Raw genomic sequence first — 22540 nt, 5'->3', positions numbered from 1 at the left:
TGGACTCAGAATGCTGCTGGTAAATGGAATGATGAGATCTGGGTCTGAAAGGATAAGGAGAAAACACTGCTGGGCCCCAGAAGCAGCTCTAGAAGCAGACAAGAAGGGTTTGGGCTCTGCTCCATCTCCTCTCATTCCTCCTTCCTACACGAGTCACCCTGAGCCAAAGCTAAGGTTAATTAGCAAAGCAAATGTGGGCACGTTTCCATTCTCAGTGCTTAGGCTGTTTTACATACACCCATGGGTATTTCTCATCCAGATCTGCACCTCTCAGGAGCCTTATTCTCTCCCCATGATTTGGAGCAGGCTCTGACCAAAAGCATTATGCAATGCGTGTCGCTGGGCGACATGTGTTCCACGATTGCAACAGTCATGAATAAGGTATGAGAAATTGGACATGATATTGCATTTCCTGTTCATGCATCTGTTGGATAAGCTGTTTGGAGCCCGCCGTGTCTGCCAGGGATTGTTCCTTTCCTACATCATGGCAGTGTCTGCCGGTTGGGCTATGTTACGTCTGCTGATGGAATGAGGCAAAGAAAAAAAGGAGCACGCTGAAGCATTTGAGCCTGGACACTTCTGTGAGCATATGTGTGACACATTCATGGGTTGGTTTGTCAGAGGCAGGGATGCAAAACCCATGCCCCTGGCCATGTTGAGAAAATCAAAGGGTGGAACTGAGAAGGAACTCCACAATGCGTGCAGATCTTGCCCAAATGTTGCCATTGTGTTTCTTCCCTTCCTGGTATTGGGAAAATAAAGTCCTGATCACCACGGGGTCACATCCCCAGTGAGCCCAAGGCTCCCAACATGGGCTGTGCACTGTGCTTGATGAGGGCATTTTCCATTCAAACATGAGCAAACTCATCATGGGTCGGGAGGGCTGAGGGCTTCTCACCCTGATACATAATTTGTACAGGTGGGTTTTGGGGCAAGGAATGAACTGGGATGCAAAAGAGCACTCCTTCCTGGATGGAGGGATGATGTTGAATTGCCTTCCAGTGATGTAGCAGAGGTGTTGTGATAAACTGATGGTATCTGCAGCTCAAGTGGATATGGGTTTCTGGATAAAGTCCAGTGATTTTCTGCTCCATTTGACATCTCCCGCACAGACTACATCCCTTCTTCCAAAGAGAAGCGATATTTTCTTTCTCTTCCCTTTACCTTTTTTTACCAAGAGAGACTCAGGAGATGGGATAGGAAATAATAGAAGGAAACAAACAAAATAAATAAATAAAAATTATTTTTGTCTTGAACAGAGAGGAAATTCTGAGAAAAGGGAGAAAAAAGTGATTTAATGTGAAAACTGCATGGGAAAAAAAAATCAACAACAAAAAACCCATTTCATTTCAATCCCTGCTCTTCAGGCACATCCCAGGTATGTTTCCTTGCAGCCCCTCTTTCTATTGCACAAAAGCCAACCTCTCAAGGGCCCTTTCCAAAGTGGAGCAATTCATTATGGCTTGCACTTAAATTAGTGTATCTTAATATGAGCTTTGCCATAATCATCTAAGAATGAGGTACCCACATTAACACAATGAAAGCTCCTTGAAGCCATTTACCATGCACAGGTACACAAGGATTAGAGCAGTCATAATAAACAGTGATTAGGCATGAAATTGAACCAAGGGAACTGTTTTAAGACAATGGTTTATACATGAAGTAGTACCCAAAAATATCTCCCAAGCACGTTACCTGAATGATAAACGAAAACAGAGCCTCAAGTAATAATAACAATGTAAAACAATTTGTGAAGCCTTTTCTAAGCAGCACCCTGGTTAGATTCCAAAGAAAATACATGCAAAAAATATTCAAAATCCCATGCGGTACATTGACTTTGGCCAGCTCCCAGCTCCTGGATATAAAGCTTTCTCCCAGTGTTTTGCAAGTAAAACAAGGTCTTTGAATGAGGGCCTGAACCTGCAGGCTGCTGAGCACTTCCTCACTGATACCAGCGTCTGGGGGACATGGTTTAGTGTGTACGGTGGGGAGGGGCTGACAGTTGTACCTTATGGCCTTAGCAGTCTTTTCCAACCTTAATGATCCTATGATTCTTTATCTATAGTGAGCAGGACAGACTAATGCCGAGCTCTTACACCGGCCAACAAATATTTATCTGATAATAAACCCCATCGTAGCACACAAAAATGTAACAGCATCCAGCCCTGGGTTGTGCAATGCCTTTATGTTGCTTTATTTCTTTTTTTAACAGAAAGTAGCAGACATTCAGACACTTCAGCCCCTGCTGGAGGCTGCTCCTGAAGCGGACCCTCTCTCTGCAAGGCTGGTGGGAGCTGCTGGAAACACTCCTTTGCCCCTGAGCACAGAGCAGGATTGGGCTCTGAGCCCTTAATCCCCGTGGTAAGGAGTGGGGCACTGCACACAAGATGTAGCAACAAAACAGATTTAGTTCAAGGTTAGTCTCAAGAACCCTTATCTGATCACTGACAGTAATTTATCACACAGAACCCATCATTAGTGTCAAGCTGTTTTATTACCCACTAACTTAACACTGTTTTACCAAGAGTCAAGTGTGATGTCACTCATGTTAAAGTAATTTACAGCTAATAGATATGAGGTAGGAGTCAATGCTGAGTTCCTTTCATACTCGCAGTGAGCTACTTTCATTTTGTCCAGTAAGCAAATGAAACCAGAATGGAGATAACAACAGGGAACCATCCACATGCCTTTGTGCCTATGCACAAACAGAGGATCCTGAGAGTTCACCCAGCATCTTCATACACAAGAACTCACCTGCAGACATGAGTTCTGATAACACAGAGTTTAAAAGGCTGGTAAGACTTAGACACAACAGCAAATTTGGTTCTGCAGGATTGGAAATATGTGATGCTTTGGAGGTTCAGCACTCAAGCAGAAGGGAATCTCTGATGGGAGACCCACTAAATGCCACAAAACCTGACATAGAATCATAGAAACATGGAATCACAGAATCATTAAGGTTGGAAAAGACTTCTAAGATCTCCAAATCCAACCCCACCCCACCATGCTCACTGACCACATCCCTCAGTGCCACATCTACCCTTTTCTTGATAAATTCTGGTATTCTGAATTCTGATGAGAAAGGGGACATTTGGGATGACTTGTTGCTCCCTTTTCAGCAGGCTCAGCCTTCAGGGTGTGGGTTGCCTCCATCTGAACATGGAGAGGAGTTACATCCACCTCAATAACAACATTGGTTACAAGAAGTGGTGATGGTATGAACACTGTTTTCTTTCTCTGTTTTCCAGCCAGTGCTGTTCAGTCCCGAGGTCAGCCTCAGTGCAGGCTGTGTTTATAAGAGAGTGCATTTCCCATTTCCAAGCACTTGCCATCTCCTCTAATGAATCCTCCTCTGACGTCTCCAGGATCCATATTCTTAGCCTGTGGGACTTTCGGAGATAATCCTGACTAATGTGTATATATTCAGAGAGGTTTATTGTGGAGAACTGTATGATTGGGATAAGGGAAAGGGCATCCTATATCAGTTCACCTCTCCAATTTTATACCCATTAAAGAGCATTTTAAATCATTGCATTTGCTATTATTTCCCCTGGAAGTTCCCAAACTCTTGGTTATTTGCACGAAGACTTCAAATGGTCCAGGAGCTGTGACCCTGAAGACACTGTAAAAAAAAACAGCCAGAGGAGGACTCTTAGGATTAAATTTTAACTGTCGATAGGGTCTCAGGTAAATATCTTGCTCTGAAAACACACCTGGACTGTAAATCATCGCAGCATCACTTTTGTCAGCACTGTCAATAACTGTCCTGGTCTGCAAATTCTGTTAGATCAAACAGCCCTTGGAAACACACACGTTCAGTGGTGACCTCAGCTTCAACCCGCAGTGCCCATTGTATGCAGATCAGCTACAGCACTGGAGGGAGGACCCAAATTTGGCTGTGGAAAGGACCCGATTGACCAGCTGTGGGTCTGGAGGTTTGGAAACACTGGGCAATGGCTAAACTCTGTTTAGAGATTGGCCTGCGTGCAGGCAGATGAGATATACATACTCATCATTTTCTTCCCGTCTACAGGGAACCAAATAAAGTCTTGCCAGGACTTCTGCTTCTGCATATCTCAGCTTGCTTCAAGTCATTCCAGTGGCTCCTCGTAACACATGGCTTTGCTCAGTGTGTTTCTGTGCAATCTCAGGAGTGAGCAGGAGATTGCAAGTGGCCCAGTGCCGAGTACTCCCCCGTGCACCAGTATGAGCATGGGACCAACAAGGTTTCCACTGTGTGGGGAAAAAGCAATTGGGCAGCACCAGCTATGGCCCAGATTCTGCTTTGACTTTATATTTGCAAGTCTAGAGAGGTAGGAAAAACCTCTTTCTTCCTTCTCACCAACTCCAGAGCACTAAAACACGGAAGCAGTTGTCCAGATACTGCAAGAGGTGCTTTCCTTCTGCTCTGCCCGTAATGGCCACCTCTCCCTCTCCACACCACCTTCCCAACTAATTGGAGCCATGTTTCCATGCCAAAGTGAATGAAAAATGCAGGCAGTGAGGGCTGAGAGGTTGCTCAGAGGGTGAAAAATGAGGGTAGGGGAGGTCAGGGATGCAGCCAGAGAGGCGGAGAGAAGTGGTGAGGGGATCTGAGGGAGGTGGAGGAGAAGGGTTGCTGGCCAAAACCACATCAGGTCAGATGTGGTAGAGAAGTTGTGAAAAGAAAGAACAGCCTGCAAACATGGTGAGTGAAGGCAGGGAAAACGCTGGACATGAGGGTATTAAAATTAAGCATGGCAAAGCAAAGCAGCAAACACTAAGTTCAGTTCTACTAGACAGGAAAGGCTGAACCATTCATTCATCACATCCTTTCAGTGCTTTGCTTATGAGAGTCATTGTGCCATTTCTTCCTCAAGGAAGATTATTTTGAAGCACATAAAATAAATGAAGAGAAAGGTGCAAAAAGAAAATTAGCCCCAAATGCAGACAGCGCTCCAAATTCATCCCTGGGGCATCTTCATTAACTTCAGCGGAAGATTCCTACAGACAAGAATTCAGATCTGCATTTATAAGTGCACATCTGTTCTATGCCAATGTTTTGAGTCAACAACTTCATACCAAAACTGCAGTGGGAAGAATGAATGCTTCTACTCACAGATACAACATTAAGTGGACAATGAGTGTGAATATTGCAGTCGACTTTGGACTGCAAAGCAACTTAAAACTCCCAAGCAAAATAAGAGGGAAATATGCTTTAGGACCAGGGTGCCTTCTGGTCCTTCAGAATCCAATCTGTACCAAATTCTGATTAAAATAGACTTTTGCATCTCCTAAGACCCTGGAAGAGGGCAGCATCTTCCATACAGCCAGGCTCTCAAGTGGCAACACCAGCACAGCCCTGCTGCTCTGAGGCTGTGTCTGTTCTTTGGCAGTTGTGGAGGAGGTGTCCCCAAAAAAGAGCCATGCTCAGTCTATCCAAAAGCTCTAAACCAAATACTGGGGTCAGTGGGTGATCCCTTCCTTTCCAAATATGACTTTTAATTTAATACTGAAAAGCTATCCAACCAATAAGGCTGTTGGGGCAGTATCTAACTGGTGAGCAAAGCACTATGTCACACAAGTCCTTGGTCTCCACTTTTCTCCTGTGTAGATGAGAATACATTCTACTTCTACAGAGTCTGAAGTTCCCCAAATTAAGTAGCACCTCCTAAAAGACACAGCACTTCCAAACAATAACGAATCTGGATTTGATATTTCAGTTTTCTTTTCTAACCCTTGAGATCTCCCCCTTGTCCTATCTCCTTGGCACCCTACAAAGCCAGGCACTTTGCTTATGAGAACACTGCTACTCACATTAGAGTCTGAGTTTTAGGAAAGAACAGCTGGCATCACGGGACTTGGGGTGAAAAAGTGAGCTCATATCCCAAAGGTGTCCCACTGGAAGAGACCACTCATCTATGGGAACTCTCTAAAAAGATCTTCTATAGACTTGAGCACCAGCATCCTATTTCCCAACATTTAGCAGTCACACAGCAGTCCCAATTTCCCTGCACAGCACAGGAAGACCCATTGCACTCTCCCAACCACGCCACTCCAACCAAGTTACATCACGACTTTGGTCGCCAAAGCTCCTCTCACCCTTCCCTCCCCCACCCCAGGAACAATGGCTAACTGTTCTTTTTCCATCTATAAATTTGTCTGAGTTAACAGTTCCCAAGATCTGGCAGCAAGCTGGAGCTGGGAGTGAGCTGAGAGATAGGAGAGTGACAGTCTGAAATGAAACACAGAGCTGCTGGGCCTGCAGCCGTCAGACAGGAGCCTGGCTCCCTCCCTTAAAGATTAGCGAGACTCCTTTGCCGGAGCCCTCCGCATTCCCCAAAATCCTAGCAACAAAGTGCTGTCTCTCAGCCGCCAATGAATCATGTGAATTTAACCTTTCACCTGGCCACAGGGAGGTTAATATACCAAAATAGCCTTCTTTTTCTTTTTTTTTTTCCTTCCCTTTTTTTTTCTTCCTTGCCTTCTTTTCTTTTTTCTTTCCCCATTTAGTGCCCATGAAGTGGGGAGTGCAGTGCAAACCCCACATGGCTGGGAGGGTTCTGGAGGTGGCTTTGCACGTTGCTTCTCTATAAGCTTCCATCACCCATTTGTTCAGAGGAACTCTTTTCATTTTCACTGTATGAAAAATGTGCAGTGTGGATCCAGGTTGGTTGGATCCTCACCCTCACCATGGTGCTGAGCCCCTGTTGGGAACTGAGCTGAATGTCCTTGTTCTATGGGGCTGGGGTAAAGTGGAAACCCACAGAGATCCCTGCCTCTGATAACTTGGGGATGCTCCATTTGCCCATCTACAAACAAGGAGGTGGTGTGAAGCCTCCTGGGCTGCTCGCAGCAGTGGGCTTTGCAGCCCCAGCCCACACTTCTGCCCTCATCTGCTGTGGGATTCCAACACTTTGTGTTAAATTTTCCATAAGGGAAAATGTATTTTAAACAATTGAAGACAAAATCACACAAGCAAAGGCTACAAGTAGGAAGCTCATGCCTACGTACCCATCTTTAGGGGGCACATATTGTTGCCTGCATTTGGTTTGCTCTAAATTTCAAACGAAATGGGGTGATTTTTGTGGCTGCTGTTGACTTGAGTGTGGCTGGAGGAACAGCTGAGGCTGCAGCATCCCTGTGTTTGGGGCTGTTAGAGGACAGAAGCCAACATCAGCTCTACGGGACTGCTTTTATTTTTCATGCCAGTTAAATTCTTGTAGGCTAAGGAACAAAACAGGATTGAAGCTGAGAGTAAGAGGGGGAAAGATTTGAAATACCTCCCCCCTCACACTAATACCCCCCTTCACGAGAGCCACTGCCACATGCATATAGCAGGAGATAAATATTTTTTGGCAGAGCCCACTGTTTGTTTAACCCCTTTGAGCCCCAGCCCTCTGGCACCCCTCACTCCTGCAGGCACAAACCCCCTGTCCCTGCTTGCCTGGGCTGGAGCAGTTCACCCTTTGCCCACAACCCCTTGCTAGCCTTGGATGTGAGATAGGAAGGGGCTCAGGATACAATGGGCAGGAGGGATGTGGAGCAGGGGATGGGAACCACAGATGCTGATCCAGGAGGCCATAGACCCTACCGGTCCCTTCAGATAGGTCCCACCTTTTCTTAGCTCACCTGAGCCGGGGAAAGCAGCCTCTGAGGAGTTCGTCCTCCCCCCGGAGCCATTCGTTTGGCTGATGGGTGTGGAACCATAAAACTCGGTGCTGCTTGTGGGGGCTGCGGGTGCTAAACACTCGATGGGTTCCCCTTCGCAGCTGGGCGGGGGGTCGAGAACCGTCTCTGAGTCCCAGGGGAGGATGCTGCGGCCCTGGAGAGGCGAGGGGAGGAGGGGAGAGTATGTAATTAATTGGCACCCTCCCGATGGAACGAGAGGGACTCGGGATTCCCCGCTCAGGGTGCGCCTTGCCTCCCGCCTGCCAGGAGCAGCAGGACTGAGTAGGTTCCTACCCTCCCCTCTCCACTTTCCATTTCTTTTTTTCCCTTTTTCTTCTTTTGTTGTTGGAGGGGGTTTAGGGCCCCCCTCGGGACTTTGCAGCGCGTTCCCTTGCGTCCGCCCCCGCGTAGGGCTCACAAATCAGCCGGAGCGGGATTAGGGCCGAGGGGCCGGGGCGCCGGGCAGTCTGTCCCGGGCCGGGGGAGCCTCACCTGGAGGGGTCAGGCCTCCCCTGGGAGCCGTGCAGAGCCGCACCGACCCTCCTCGGACCCAGCCTGGACAGGGGGCACCGTTTCTGCCTCTTGCAGAATACTGGCCTGGAAAAGCAGGAACGGGTCCGACCCAGCCCGTCTAATGAGCCACGGTGGCAGAGATCCGTCGGGTGGCACCGAGCTGTCCTAGGGAATAGCTCCGGGTGGGGATGGAGGAGGATTTGATCTTTCAGAGGAGTCCGAGGAACACCTGCCCCGGTGTTTGTGTCTGGGTTTTTTGTGCACGTCTAAACTTCTCTGGGATCCGGGGGATACGCAGAGAGCTCCGGCACTCTGTGCTCAGCTCTGCATCCACGTCGGGTCCCTCTTGAGTCCCACAAAGCGCCGGCGCCATGTCCTGCCCCGCACCTGGGGGGGGTACCCCGGTGCGATAGGGAATGTCGGGGTGGCTCTGCCCGTTCCTCATCCCACGTCCCGACAGTGTGATGGCTGCGGGCGGCACCGCACCGGCACGGCCGCACTGCCCCCTCCATCCCGGATGACCTAAAGTATCGCCCACGGCCGGTCCAAAGGAGGATCTAGCGCACCCGAGCTGATCCGGGCACTGAGAGCAACTCGAATTTCTCCAGATCACAAAGAAAGGCAGACGCGTTCTGAGCGCCGAGTGCGGACCCCCACCCCGCGGTCACCCCCAAACTCATCGTCCTCCCATCGGCTGGGGGATAACACCCACTGGGGCCAGGCTGTAGCCACGCGTGGACGGGGCCGTGCGGGTGGCAGCGCCCCACGCTTTGCCCAGCTCGGCCCACAACACGCAGCTTTTCCAAACGCGGAAAGTTGTGTTTAACTGCCGGGGTTCGTGCTGGAAAGCCCCGCTGCGGGAGCACCTGCCCGCAGCCCTGCGCCGTTGCCCGTTGTTCTGCTCGGGGCGGCTGCGGGAGGAGTCACCTCGGAACCCGCTTGGCAGCTCCGCAGCGCAGAGCTGATGCCACGACGGGGGAAAAAAAAAATGGGTTGAAAAAGTGCTAAATCGGACGGGGCTGAACACACGCACAGACAACGCGTCTGCGGGCAGGTTTTGGTGAGGCTAGAGAAAATACCCCGGGATTTCAGCAGAGCCTCGTTTCTTGCAATGTTCCTACGTTTAATTGAACACCACAGGCGATGGTTCAGGGCGGTTCGCACGCTTTTGTTGTTGTTGTTGTTATTATTATTTTATTTTTGATCTTTTCAAGACTAAATCACCACGAAATGACTCTTTGTAATTGAAACTCCCGGGAACTCACGCGTCCGCGGGCACGGCCGAGCCCGACGGCTTCACACGCTCCCAACCACCGAATCGAAACGAGCGAAGCTCCGGCGGTGCTTCAGCCGCGGCCGCAGCGGGTTTGGAGCTGGTTTTCCTCGGAGACGTTTCTTCCCGGTGTTATTTTCTTTTTCTAGCTCACTTTTTAAATATAACAATTATTTTGTTTCGAGGGACGGGAGTCAACGGCCGCTTTCTCCCGAATGTAACAAGGAAATAAGTAGAGATCCCCAGCCAGTTGCCTCGCATTATTCGGAGGGAAATAGCTGGCATTCCTGCCCCGGTTTATTTTGGAGCCGAAATTTCCCACCCTTCCCGCAGCGGTGGTCCCCGCGGAGCCGGGCCGGACTCCCCCGACCATTCGGAGCTCGGCTGCCGAGAGAGGGGGGCTCGGGGGGGGAGATAGGGGGGAGTCGGGGCCGGATCCCGACAGCCGTTCCCGAAAGCAAATCCTAAGAACGACGAAATTATTTCTTCGCTCCGAAGGAAGGGACCGTGCTGGCGGCCGGTGGGGACCGGTCCCTCTGCCCTGTCTCAGAGGAGAGTTAAATCGACAAAATTACCAGGTCAGGAGAACGCGGGGATGTAAATGCTCCTTCCCCTCCTGCCGCCCTTTCCTGGGGACGAACCGACGGGGAAAACTGGAGAAAAGGTTTCTGTTGTTTCCCGGACCGCTGCTGGTCCCTGCTGCGCTGTCAGCTGCAGAGAGGAGGCCGCGATTCCCCAGGGAACAGCAGAGCCCCGGGAATGGGGCAGCGCTGAGGGAATGGGGACAGTAAGGGACCCGACGGGGCGGTGAGGGGCTGGAGCCGCGCTGAGACCCGGGCACGGCTGCAAGCATCGCCCCGGACACAGCGGGACCACGCGCATCTGGGGATGTGCACGGAGAGGTGGGGGCCCTGCTGGTGAGGTTCCTGTCCCCGATATTGTGGGTTTTATTGCAAAGGAGAGCGGGAGCTCTCGCTCGGAGAGGAAAAGCGCTTCGCCACGTCGGAAAGCTCTCGGTGCGTTCCCCGCTGGTTCCTGCGAGAAACCAGGAACCGGGCGGGGGCATCGCCTCCCGCTGGGACAGCGGAGAAACCCAGGAAAAAATAAAGCCGGGAGCCACCCCCAGCCCGGGGGCGGGCGGACACCTCCATCCCTGCGGCTGGAGGCGGGAGGGGAGTCACCAGGAAAGGGGGGGACACGGGTCGTCCTCGGGGGCCGCATTCTGTCCCCGTCCTACCGGCGCCCACGGCCCCGCTCCAGGGGAGAACCGAAAGGAGCGTCCCCCCCCGCCGGGAGCGGAGCTGGAGGGACGTTATCCCAACCCCCCCTGCCGGGAGGAGCCCAAACCTCGCCGGGACCGGGGCTACCCCGGCGGCCGTCACGTGGGCCGGGCCGCACCGGGGCCCCCGCCGTAAAGAGCCGGAGCCGCCGCCGCCGCCGCCACTTCCCCGCCGGGCGCAGTCGGGGACGCACCCACGGGAGACAGCGGTGAAGGGAAGGAGGGAGGAACGGGGGAGAGAGCACCGGCCCCGCACGGCCCGGGGACAGTGGTGGTAGTTTTCAGTTTTATTTGGTGTTTTTGTTTTGGTTTGTTTTTTTTTGTTTTTTTCCTATAAACTTTATTTTATTTTATTTTATTTTATTTTATTTTATTTTATTTTATTTTATTTTATTATTATTATTATTATTGTTATTCTGATTTTCCTGGGATTTCCCTGCATGGTCTGTGCTCAGCTTCATGCCCACCCGGCCATGCCCGGCTCCGCTCCCGGCCCGCTGCCATGTGAGTATCGGTAAGGAATGAGGCACCCGGGGGTGGGATGCTCTTTTGGGGGGTGAGGTTCCCCTGAAACTGCAAGGGCTCCATCAACACGGGGAGGCCGATGGAGCGTTTTTTCTCTTTTCAACAAGAAAACGGCAGCGTTGGCGGCTGGGGGACATCGGGGCCTCCCCTGGGCCGAGGCCGCTGCCCGACATCGCCGGGACCCCAATGCCCCCGGCTGCAGCGCCCCGGGGTGCCTGGCACAGCCCGCATCTCCCTTCCACCGGCCCTTCCACCAGGCCCCGGTGCCTGCTGCAGGCCTGAAGCTCGAAGAAAAAAAGATGTGAAAGGAAATACTTTTGGTTTATATATATATATATATATATATATATAAATCTGTTTTTTTCGGATCTTTGGAAATGCCCGAGCAGCTGGGACGGGGCCGGGTAGGACGGAGCCGCGGGAGCTGCTGTTCGTTCAGTGGATTTCTTTGCTCGACCCTGTGGGATGGAGCGGACCAGAGGAAAGCTTAAAGGAGAGATAAATATCTCTGCGTATATATATAAGTTAAAGCTCCCGCTTTAAGAAAAGCTGCGCTTTCACGAGGGGAAGCAAGAAGGGCCCCGGGCCGGGGTCTGCGGGCTCTCACGGGGACGGGCCGGGGGCCGGGAGAGTTGTGGGGTGCTTCGGTCTCGCTCAGACGCGACTCTCGGCTCTGCCCTTCAGGTGCCTCTGAGTGAGAGCTTCGGCAACGTCGGGGCGCAGCCGGCCGGGCCCTGAGCGGCCGCCGCCGCCGAAGACGGAACATGTATCAGGGCCTGGCTCTCGCCCCCAACCATGGCCAGTCGGCTTATTCCCACGACTCCGGCAATTTCCTGCACTCGTCTGCCGGCTCTCCCGTCTACGTGCCCACCACCCGAGTGCCCTCCGTGCTGCAGACGCTGCCCTACCTGCAAAGCTGCGAGCCGCACCAGAGCCACCTCGCCAACCCCCCGGGCTGGGCTCAGAGCAGCGGCGAAACCACCGCCTTCAACGCCGGCAGCCCGCACCCGCCATCGGGTTTCTCGTACCCCCACAGCCCCCCGGGCAGCAGCCCCCCGGGGCGTGACGGTGCCTACCAGGGTCCCCTGCTGCTGGGCGGCGGGGGCCGGGAGCAGTACGGCAACGCTTTGGTGCGCTCTGTTAACGGGTCCTACTCCAGCCCCTACCCCACCTACGTGACCCCCGAACTACCGCCTTCGTGGACGGCCGGACACTTTGAGAGCAGCGTGCTGCACAGCCTGCAGACGAGGCAGGCGGCCCTGCCCGGCCGCAGGTCAACCTTCGGTAGGTCTCCTTTTCCGCCGCTTCTGGGCTTTGAGATTCTCTCGGTTCGAGTCGGAGCATCCCCCCCGTACGCGGTGTTTTGGTGGGGGTGAGCAGCGCCGTGGGTTTTGTTTCCCGTCGAGAAGATTTTAAGCAGGGATGGAAGGATGGTCCGGGGTAGAGGGAGCGTGGGGCTGACTCTAAACGGAGCGTTCTGTGTGCTCGTGTGTGTGTTTGTGTTACACGGAGGGCAAAGAACGCGTTTCAAAGGAGAGGACAGAGGAGCAGAGGCCGTCCAGCACCCCCCCCCTCCCCCTCGCGATATCTCCTCTCCACAATATCGACTTTGTGCCTGTACTTCAATACTTACCCTTGTGTTTAAATTAGCGGGGCAGATTTATAGCTCCCACCCTTTTAAGTAATTTATTGTGGTAAATGAGTTTATATTCGGACAGACTCTCGGTCTCCTCATTCGCCTTCACCCAAACAGGTCCGCAGCTGCAGCGTCCCGCGGCCTTTGGAGGGGTTCATGCGTTGACCCTCGAGCCCCTCACTGTTCCCTGCACCCAAACCGCAGAGTCCCTTTAAAGCAGGACCCAAATAGAAACAATTTGCAGGTCTCTCTGTAGCAATGCTCCCCGGGGGTGTTCCCGCATCCTTGTCCGGCGGCGGCTCGCAAAGCCCTTTCAAAACCACTTCAAGACCTCAGCCGCGTTATCATCTTGACTGCGGTGATCCAAATTATCTTATCTTTACCCCAAGAACAAAGCGAAGCGGGGACACAGCCCCCTCCCCGCTGGCGTTACCTCCCACCCGGGGATGCTCGGGAGCGCTTCGCTTTCAGGATTTTCTCTTTGTCTCGGAAAATCCGTTGAGTTGTGCGGGGTCGGGTCTCCCCGCTCCTACCGAGGGAGGAAAGGTCTCCTGCACTTCGAGTTCGCTGCTTTGGGACCCGGAGGAGAGACTGCCGTCCTCTGTGCCGTTTATTTTTGCTCTTGAATAGTGTAAACCGCTGTTAAGTAGCGTAAACTATACATTTTTTTCCCCCAGTTAATGAATTATGGGTTGCTTTTTAAATTATTTGTTTTAACTTTTACTTTTCTTCTTTTCTTTTTTTAATTAACTCTTTGTAATTTTTTATCCCCTCCCAACACACATTTTATTTTTATTTCTTTTTATTTTTTTTCTTTGCCTTTTTTAATCCCTTCTTTCAGACGGATCGTTTTTAACGCGATCGAAAATAAAAGGGAGGGGAGGAAGAGAGAGAGTATTTTTCTTTGGAAGAAAACAGCGTTTAGATCGAAGGAAATTATTTCTAAAGGGGGGCTGGGGGGGGAGGACAAAGTGGGAAAATACTGATCTCGAATCGGAGGTTCGCTCCGTTCTGCTCCGGGCTGCAAAGCAACGCGCAGTGCTGGAGCCGGGCGGCTCCGGGGGTCATCGGGAGAGGAGAAATATCCGAATGAGCCCCACTGAGGGGATATTTGGGGCCGGGAGGGCCGTACGTGGCTGCTGGGCATTGAGTGGGGCCGGCGGTGCTGAATCTCCATGCAGACCCCGCACAGCGCGGAGCCCCCGGTGAGCACCGCACAGCGATGGAAGTCGGGAAAAGCGCTCCTTTTTACCCCGGGTTCATCATTACCGTGGTGATAATTAGGAATATATTTTACAGCCCAGTCAGGGATAACATCACAGCTGGACTCTGCTCTGTTCCTAGGGGCATCCATAGCCCTTCTGGGATTTTTGGGTTGAGGGTAGATGAAAATCCCCAATACTTTACCTCTGAGCAAAATACTGAAAGATGAAGTTGTGGGGGGAGAATAAAGGATTTTTTATTCCATGCTCTGCAGGATGGAGGCAAGCTCCTGGTTGTCCCGTGCAGGGCGACAGCAGGGTATGGGGGAGGGTATGGGGCAGGGTATGGGCCCTGCAGTGCCCCATACAGTGGTGGCACGTTGGCATGGGGCTGGCTCCTGACCTCGGCTCTCTCTTCCAGAGTATTTGGAGGAGTTCCCCGGGGATGGTCGGGAGTGTGTGAACTGCGGGGCCATGTCCACCCCGCTCTGGAGGAAGGATGGCACCGGGCACTACCTGTGCAACGCCTGCGGGCTCTACCACAAAATGAACGGCATCAACCGGCCGCTCAAACCCCAGAAGAGGCTGGTAAGATGGGGACACTGCTGCGCTGCACGGGGGTGGCTGGAGGGCAAGCTCTGGGGGCTGCTGTTGGTGCGTGTGCTCTTGGGATCTCTGTGTTAAGGATCTGCTGGATTCTCAGTCTTATGGTGAATAAATGCTGTTGATGTCAGCCAGAGAAATTCAGAAGGAGTGAAACTGTAGAATCGTTGCTCCTGAAAGGTTGGAGCTCAGCACCAAGAAGGGGGAGCAGTGACTGGAAGGGTCCCTGCAGTTTGGGAATGTATAGGGCTCTACAGGCTGCTCTTGACTCTGTTCCCAGTGTAGGCTTGTTGCTTTTTTCCTGTTACAGTAGTGATTGTGTGCTGGTTCTGAATGTGCAAGCAGAGCAGTTGGAAAAGACAGGGCTGATCCCAAGCAGGTTGTGGTGGCAGCGAGGTGGGGAACAGTTACCACACCTGGAACCTCCTAAGGGAAGATTTGGGGTTTGGTAGTTCCTTGTTTCACAGCAGCATAAAGCATTAATTCCCAGTATCATGGCATTGGGCTTCTTCCAATTGGAATCTCATCGTGAGAGAGGAAAGGAGCCCCCTTTTCTTGTGTGCAGTCACTTTGGGATGTTTAAATTTGGTGGTAACAGTTTTGGTTTCAGAGCCTGTCATCAGAAGCAGTCATTACAAACAGGATGTTTGCCTGAGCCATGCTGGGGAACAGCTGGGAGTTCCTTTTGCTGTTGCTCGGGTGTATTCCCGCAGTTATTTTGTGTGTTGCAAAACAAATTGTTAGCAGTAACCCAACAGTGACGAGTTTCTGTGCAAGGAAACGATAAGAAACAAATCTGGGATTGCATAAAATGCTTCATTCCACTTTTCATCATGGCAATTTGATTCTATTTGCAAAATGAAATGAGCAGAGGCTCCGTGGCAGATCATTCTGTAATGACAACTCACCCAAATCAGTGCATTTCTGTGATACATTTTATGTTATCCAACGGGATTTGCCCATCTCACCAAAAGGTTCCTGGTCTCTTTTAGTGTAATTACGTTACATATTCACCCCAGCAGCAGGCTCCAGTCTTCACTGAGCTGCAAATCTCAGAGTAACTCTACTCATTTCTTTGGAGCAAACACAATCTGTGTATTGAAAGTCAAACTCAAACCCTGCGTTTCAGAGCCTGCCATCAAAACACAACAGCGGCTGAATTTCCAGGGCTCTTTGAGCAGCTTTTTCCATGCAGGCACTGGGACAGGTCTAGTCATTACCCAGTATTTTGTCCATTGCTGTTGGCACGGGGCGATCAGTAGCACCCGTGCTGAAATAAACATTTCAGCAAAGTTTTCTGGTTTAAGATTGTTTTGTGGGGACAAGACGGGAATTATCACAGCATTTCCAACCGTTTTGTTATGTTGGCTATCAATGCAGTGATAAAGCCCAAGTGAAAGAGCTGCTATTCTTACACAGGGGAAACACTTCAGTGAGGCTGAAATACCTGATAGGGTTTTATTGCATGGAAAAGGAAAGAGGCTGTAATTTTGACTTCCCATTCTGACTTGGGAATGAAAGATTTCAAAACCGTGTCTGCTCTGCCAGTTTGCAGTGCCATATGGCAACAAGGTAGTGGACAGGAGGACCCACTGCTGTTGGACAAGAAGGCTCTGGGTGTGCTCTGCAAAGCCACCACCTTGACTGCTCCCTGCTTCCCAGGCTTGGGGTATTTCTCCCCAAATAATTTCACTACTGAGGCTGTCACTGCAGCACCCATGGGAGATGGCTGCCCGCAGTGAAACACGCTCCTGGAGGAGCAATGAGGAACAATGAAATACAGGCACAGAGAGGAAAAAGGGTTTATTTTGAGTTTTCTTTTCGTTATGACCTTTGTTCTGCAAGCAGGCGCTGTGCTGTGGTTATTCCAACTTGTGTTTTCACAAAGCAAGTCCTCAGCAGGAACAACGTGGCACATGGAGCACCGTGCAGATGGTGCCTGCAGCTCATGTAGTTGTCCTGTCATAACCAGTCCATTTTTTCCTCTTCTTTTTTTCTGTGATGATGGCAGCATGGACAGCTGCTTTTCTTCGGTCTGTATTAGGACACACAGCGCGGTGGCTTTCAGAAGGAAGGATATTTCTTAGGGGAGGAGGGGAGCAGCACTTTATTTTAGGCAGGATCTTCCTAGCCAGAATTTCTTGATATGTTTCACAGGATGATACCTCAGACCCAGCCCTAAAAGCCAGACCACCTTCCTCACCCCAGAGCAGCTGCTGGTGCTGGGTGCCTCTGCTCATGAGCAGCCCCCCAGCACAGGAGCATGGTACGAGCAGAGCTGCATAGGGCAGCACTGGCAGCAGACCCAGTCCTGTGCCCAGCAGCTCCCACACCATCCTGACTTAGAATCGTAGAATCATTAAGGATAGAAATGAGCATTAAGATCATCAGGTTCAGCCATCAGCCCATCACCACCGTGTCCACTGACCCTGTCCCTCAGTGGCTTGGAGTCTTAGCTAGTTCAGTGTATCAGAACAATGTGCTGCAGACACTTTCCCATTGCCATCAGCTGCCCTCTGTCATGCTGTATAAAAGCAGCAAAGCAAAGTCTTTTACAGCTTTTGGCCTCCCTTTGGAGGGACCTGTCCTGCTGGATCCAAATTTTTTGGGATGTCCAAACAGCACTTGCACATGGTTAATGTGATAGGCACCAGCTCATCATTCCTCGAGCTTATCAGCAGCACTTGGCTGTCAAGCCGGGTCCGTGAAGAGTTTTTGTTTGAGTGTACGGTGCATTTGTATAAATAAACACTGGAGCACAATGTTGAAGTCAACAACTTCCTAGACAAGGTCAGAGTGGTACAAAAGCAGTGGGGTGGAGGCAGACAGCAATGTGCTTTCTTTTAGGGGAACTGCTGGGAAACCAGTTATAATGTATTGTACTGTCGTCCTTCAGTGAGCAAAAGTAGCCTTGACTGTCTTTTTTCTTGCTAAATGGGCAAGCTGTGGGGTAGGGACAAACTCTCACAGGATTTCTGGGTTTTCTATTGTAATGTATGGCCATGGAGGATGGTGTCTGCTGTGCAGGAGGTACAAACATAGGCAGGTACTGATGGCTCAGCAGATAGCCCAGCAAAGTGTGACACCAGGACAGTGTCTCCCTCCCTCCCAGGGGCCTGCTCAGAAATTTCGGGGCTTTCCAAAGCACTTTGCGTTGGCCTTTATCCATCCACAGGTGATGACAGATCTCAGCAGCCCATGCCAGGCTCCAAATTCCCCCTCACTCCTGTGGCAGGAGATGTACCTCAGGGCCTTGCCCTTATGGGAGCAGAGTGGGGTGCTGAGCACCTTAGGATGGCCACCTATGCAGAGGGACCTCTGGGTGAGGGTGAGTCTTGGTGGCCCTAAGGCTTTAAGAAAGCTCTATAGCAGGTCCAGGATCATTCTGTGACACCATGCCCCATATTATAGACAAGTTTTTGAGACCTCTGTGCCCAGCTTGTTAGCTCATACATCAGCATATTATTATTTTTGCCCTGTTATTTCTTGAAAGGCAAACTATTTTCTGAGAAACACTTTGCAACCACTGAATCAAAGCGTGGGCTCATCACTGGTGTCTCTTGAAACTCAACGCTGATCTCTCTTTGACTGCTAACCTTGTAAAAACATTTCATTTTTATTCCTGCTCACCCCACCTCATTTGTCATATTGATTACTTATGATATCAGGGAGTAATGGAAAGATAAACAAACAGGGAGTTCTTTATTGCCTGCATCACCTATCGTCTGCCTTTGAGAGGAATCAGGGTAATTCTTCTCAGGGCTAAATAATGTATTCACACACCTGAATGCAGAGAGCCCGTGATGCTACTGAGATCACTGGGATACTTACTCTTATTAAAATAGTTCACGTGTGAGGCACTAAGCGACGTTGAAATGAAACACCTATTAAGTTGACATGTCTGTATATAGACCATGGATTTTCCAGTGGCTCAGAGTACGGTTGTTAGAAATGATTTTGCTGCTTCTGCCAGAATATTTCCCTTCTTCGTTTGGAAATATTAACGTTGCAGAGCCAGCAATCACAGCACTCACAAAATATGTAATTAGTTAATGTTTGCGTGGTGTTTCTGCAGCCTGTGAGGGAACAGATTATCTGCGAGACGTGCAGAACATAACTCTCCCGGTCCACTCACGGGCCAGTTCAGCTCGGCTCTGCTCAGCTCAGCCAATTGATTCCAGTTGTCTTAAACAAGAGATTAATTGGGGTGTTGCTAACTTTAGTGGTAGTTGTGAGTGCAGAGAAACAGAAGTGGAGTTCATTTAAAGCAACAGCAGGTTTCGGCTGTTTGTGCACTGAAAGCCTGGCAGGTATCTTCCTTCTGTCTCCATCTGAGATACACGCTCTGGATCCTGATCACTCCCAGCACTCGTTGGAGGTTTGTGAAATGGACTGGGAGGAGATCTGCCAGGATTATTGAGCTTAAGAAAAAAGTGCTTGCAAATTAGAGTGATCTCATTTGAATGCAATTTCTTTCATCTGAATTTTGCTATCTTCACATTGCGTGCTCCGTGTTTTCCAGGAAATCATTGTAAATGGAGATTTTGTTTTTGTATGAAAGGAAACTTCTCCTCTTTGCCTTTTCTATGTGTGCATTCATGTGTTTCTTTGCTTGCTTTCAAGTCTTCATCGAGACGTGCTGGCCTATGTTGCACTAACTGCCACACAACCAACACCACCCTCTGGAGAAGGAACGCCGAAGGGGAGCCAGTCTGCAATGCCTGCGGCTTGTACATGAAGCTCCATGGGGTGAGGGCAGGGGTGTGCTGGGTTATGGGATCACTCCTGGTAGGCATGGGACACCAGTATGCAGGAAACAGCTAGAGCAGAGCGTGAAGAGCCATTGCTCGGTGCAATTAAAGCCCATTCTACTGGTTACCCAGAATTAGATGAAGGGGTAAATGGGACACTCTTGGCAGGCATGTTGATAATACTCATCCACAGAGGGTGGAAACTTTTGGTACCATGTCCGTCAGCCAAGAGAAGTCTCCATCCCCCTGTACAGACTTCTTCAAGCTTCTGCCATGGAGGTTCAAGTCTCTTTATCCCATGACCGCTCCCTCTGGGTCGTGTAGGCCCCGGCCATCAGTTTAATTTAGTAGTGCCCTCTCATAAGGGTCACCAATAAATCAGGAAAAGGAAAATAGGAAATAAAGGAAAAAATAAATTGTGGGAAAGCTTTAGCTGTTAGCCTTATACATCTTCCAGCCAAGGCCTGTTGCAGAGAAAAATAGCACTTAGCGAAGGACAAGGTCTTTAGGAGCATTGCATGAGCTGCAGTGTGTAAATAGGAAAGCAATGCATGTGCGGGAAGGAGCTAAGTAAAACACAGAATTAATCATTCCAAACCTTATGAATGTCAAGGTACCAAGACCTCTGGCCATGAAAAAGGAAAGCATCCAGACAAGGAAAAGGAAGCCGAAAAACATTACCAAAGGCAAAACCTCAACAGGTACAGTTCTGCTCCCATCCATCTCAAGAGTTTGGGGTATATAGTTCATCTCAGCAGGCTTTGCTCTGCAGGAAATTATGCAAAGTAGAAAATCATACTGTGCTTTTTCTCCCTGATGATTGCTTTTGCTTTAGGGTCTTCATTTAGTCATAGTCCTCAGGTGAGAGGAGGATGTGGGTTGAAAAATCTTGTTGGTATCTTGATCCCAGAGGGATCCCAGTTCTGTGGGCAACAGGTTCCAGCCGTACAGTATTGAGCTACAGTGGGCAACAGAAAAAAAATGGGGCCGGGGATGGTGTGTTTGGGAGTCCAGTTGAAGGGACTGGGACACATTCAGCATCTGCCCCTCTGAGCCATATAAGGAGAGGCACTGCTGGGCTGTGAATGGATTCTCCATCATTCTTCACAAGCATAGAATCATAGACTGGCTTAGGGTGGAGGGGACCTCAAGGGTCATCTAGTACTAACCCCAAAGCATCATGCTGGCCAAATACAAAGCATTGCCTTGATGGTGGAGAAAGAGAGCAGTAGAGTTGTGCCATACGGTGCAATGCTAGCTATTGAAATACAGATCTCTTTAGGGGTAAATCTGTGCCTAACATTGTGCCTTCATTGCTCTATGCTCCTTTTCCTGCAGGGTCCACCACTTCGGCCACAAACTCCCCTTCTTCCATTACGAACTCAGACAGCACGGTCACTTTAAAGTCGGAGCCCAGCACAACCTCACAGTACCCCAGCCAGGGCATTGTGTCAGTGTCGCAGGTAAGGCACAGGGGCTGTGCCCCATGCACTCCCTAATGGCTGACCTGGGGGGCCCTGATGAAGCCAAGCAATTTGCTCATTGCATTGAGAGGACACCCAGTGAGCCAGTGGGATCAGCCCTGGTTGGGAGGCTCCATAGCTCCTAGGAAAAGGCCCTTTGGCCATTTCATCTTCCTGGAGGAAAAAATGGCTCTAAGTCAACCCGCAGATGGGCATTTGGTGGCCTGTCCTTTGTTAGTGCAGTGCCTGAGCCCCTTCAACTTGGTCATGCATGTGGGTGAGATTTTTTTTTTGTCCAAAACAGATAAATCAGATCTGTGCTACACTCTTGAAAAAATAGACATGTACCCAGTGATGTCTGAAGCATACACGTTGTCAATAAATAAGTACAGACAGGTGCTGGGATGCTTTCTCCATGCTCACTGGCCCGGGGATGTACACTGGGCACCTCTAATTAGCACTGTGGATAGCATACTGTGCCCATGATCTGTCAGAGCCCTGCCACAGCATTAGGATAAGCATAATAACTACCTCCTGGCTAACTACAACTTTCCCTTCCCTCCTGGGACAGGTGCAGAGCCAGTCAGATGAGGCGCTGGCCGGCAGCGAGTTCAAGTTTGAGCAGGAGGACTACCCCTTCTCTCCCAGCAGCATGGCCCCACAGCCAGGGCTGAGCGTGCCACTGCGGCAGGACTCGTGGTGTGCCCTGGCACTCGCCTAGAACCCTTCGTGCCCATAGCCTGGCTCACCATGGGACGGGCTTCTCTTGGAGGATGTGGGAGGAAGACGCCAGCTGGATGGGGTGACCAGAGAGCTCCTCCGCATCCAAGGAGACCCAGGGTGGCCTCCCTGAGACTGCCTGTCTTCCCCCAGAAAGCCGTCCTCCTATGAGATGCAACCAGCAAATAAATGCATCCCAGAATCTATGTTTATTCGCAGTGATTTCTCCCTCCTATGACTCCTCTGTGTGCAATTTATTCCACTTTCCAATAAAGACTGTAATAACGTGGCACCGAATAACTTAATTTTATTAAAATGTAAACTGCGTGGCCTCCCTTCTGTTTTATTGGCCACAACAGGGAGAAGAAAAAAGAAAAAGAAAGGGAAAAAAAAAGCAATAATTGTTTTAAACATTTACTGTTTTATATTAAAAACGAACATCTCTATGGAGTGTTAGCTTCTGAAGCATTCAGTGTACCAGCACTGAGCTGATGAGTCAGACATGAAATAAACACACCGCTCTTCCTTTCCCAGATCCAAACAAGGATTCTTTTTTATTATTATTTTAGGCAAACCACATGACAAGAATGGTCAAAACCACCCAAATAATAAAAGAGTTCCAAAATGCTGTGTTTCTTTTGTATTTCCTCATGGTTTTCAACATTGCCAGCTCCAAGAATTAGAAAATCGGAAATGAGTCTTCCAGAAGTTCAGAGAAAAGCTTGAGGGGTGGAAAACTGGAGGCAGTGCTGGAGGTACTTTTTGCTTGCATCAGCTTTGGGCACATTTCAGGTGAAGAATTTTCATCTTTAAGCCCTGTGGGTCAGAGGTTTCATTTCACCCCTTCTTTTTCTATCGAAAGCCAAGAGAGAATTAATTTCTTGGGGCTGTGTTGTAGCAGATGATGGCCAGCAATACAAAACCC

The 22540-nt window shown here is 50.3% G+C and overlaps 1 protein-coding gene across 2 annotated transcripts; it reads left to right on the top strand.

Annotated features, from left to right (window-relative positions):
- The first annotated feature begins 10837 nt into the window (after positions 1 to 10837).
- On the top strand, positions 10838 to 22241 carry GATA5 (GATA binding protein 5). 2 transcript variants are annotated; one of them, XM_015881679.2, is made up of 8 exons: positions 10838 to 10989; positions 11171 to 11229; positions 11925 to 12524; positions 14500 to 14666; positions 19305 to 19430; positions 20046 to 20133; positions 20771 to 20895; positions 21467 to 22241. In XM_015881679.2, the coding sequence occupies exons 3-8, from the start codon at positions 12005 to 12007 to the stop codon at positions 21614 to 21616; spliced, it is 1176 nt and encodes a 391-aa protein (XP_015737165.1). In that variant the 5' UTR covers positions 10838 to 10989; positions 11171 to 11229; positions 11925 to 12004; the 3' UTR covers positions 21617 to 22241. The 2 variants fall into 2 exon arrangements, with proteins under 2 accessions (XP_015737165.1, XP_015737164.1); XM_015881678.2 differs by having other exon boundaries at positions 10839 to 10989; positions 11171 to 11219.
- The last annotated feature ends 299 nt before the right edge of the window (positions 22242 to 22540 follow it).

Source organism: Coturnix japonica, chromosome 20 (assembly GCF_001577835.2).
Source record: "Coturnix japonica isolate 7356 chromosome 20, Coturnix japonica 2.1, whole genome shotgun sequence".
Lineage (NCBI taxonomy): Eukaryota > Metazoa > Chordata > Aves > Galliformes > Phasianidae > Coturnix > Coturnix japonica.
This window is presented reverse-complemented; position numbering and strand designations above follow the sequence as displayed.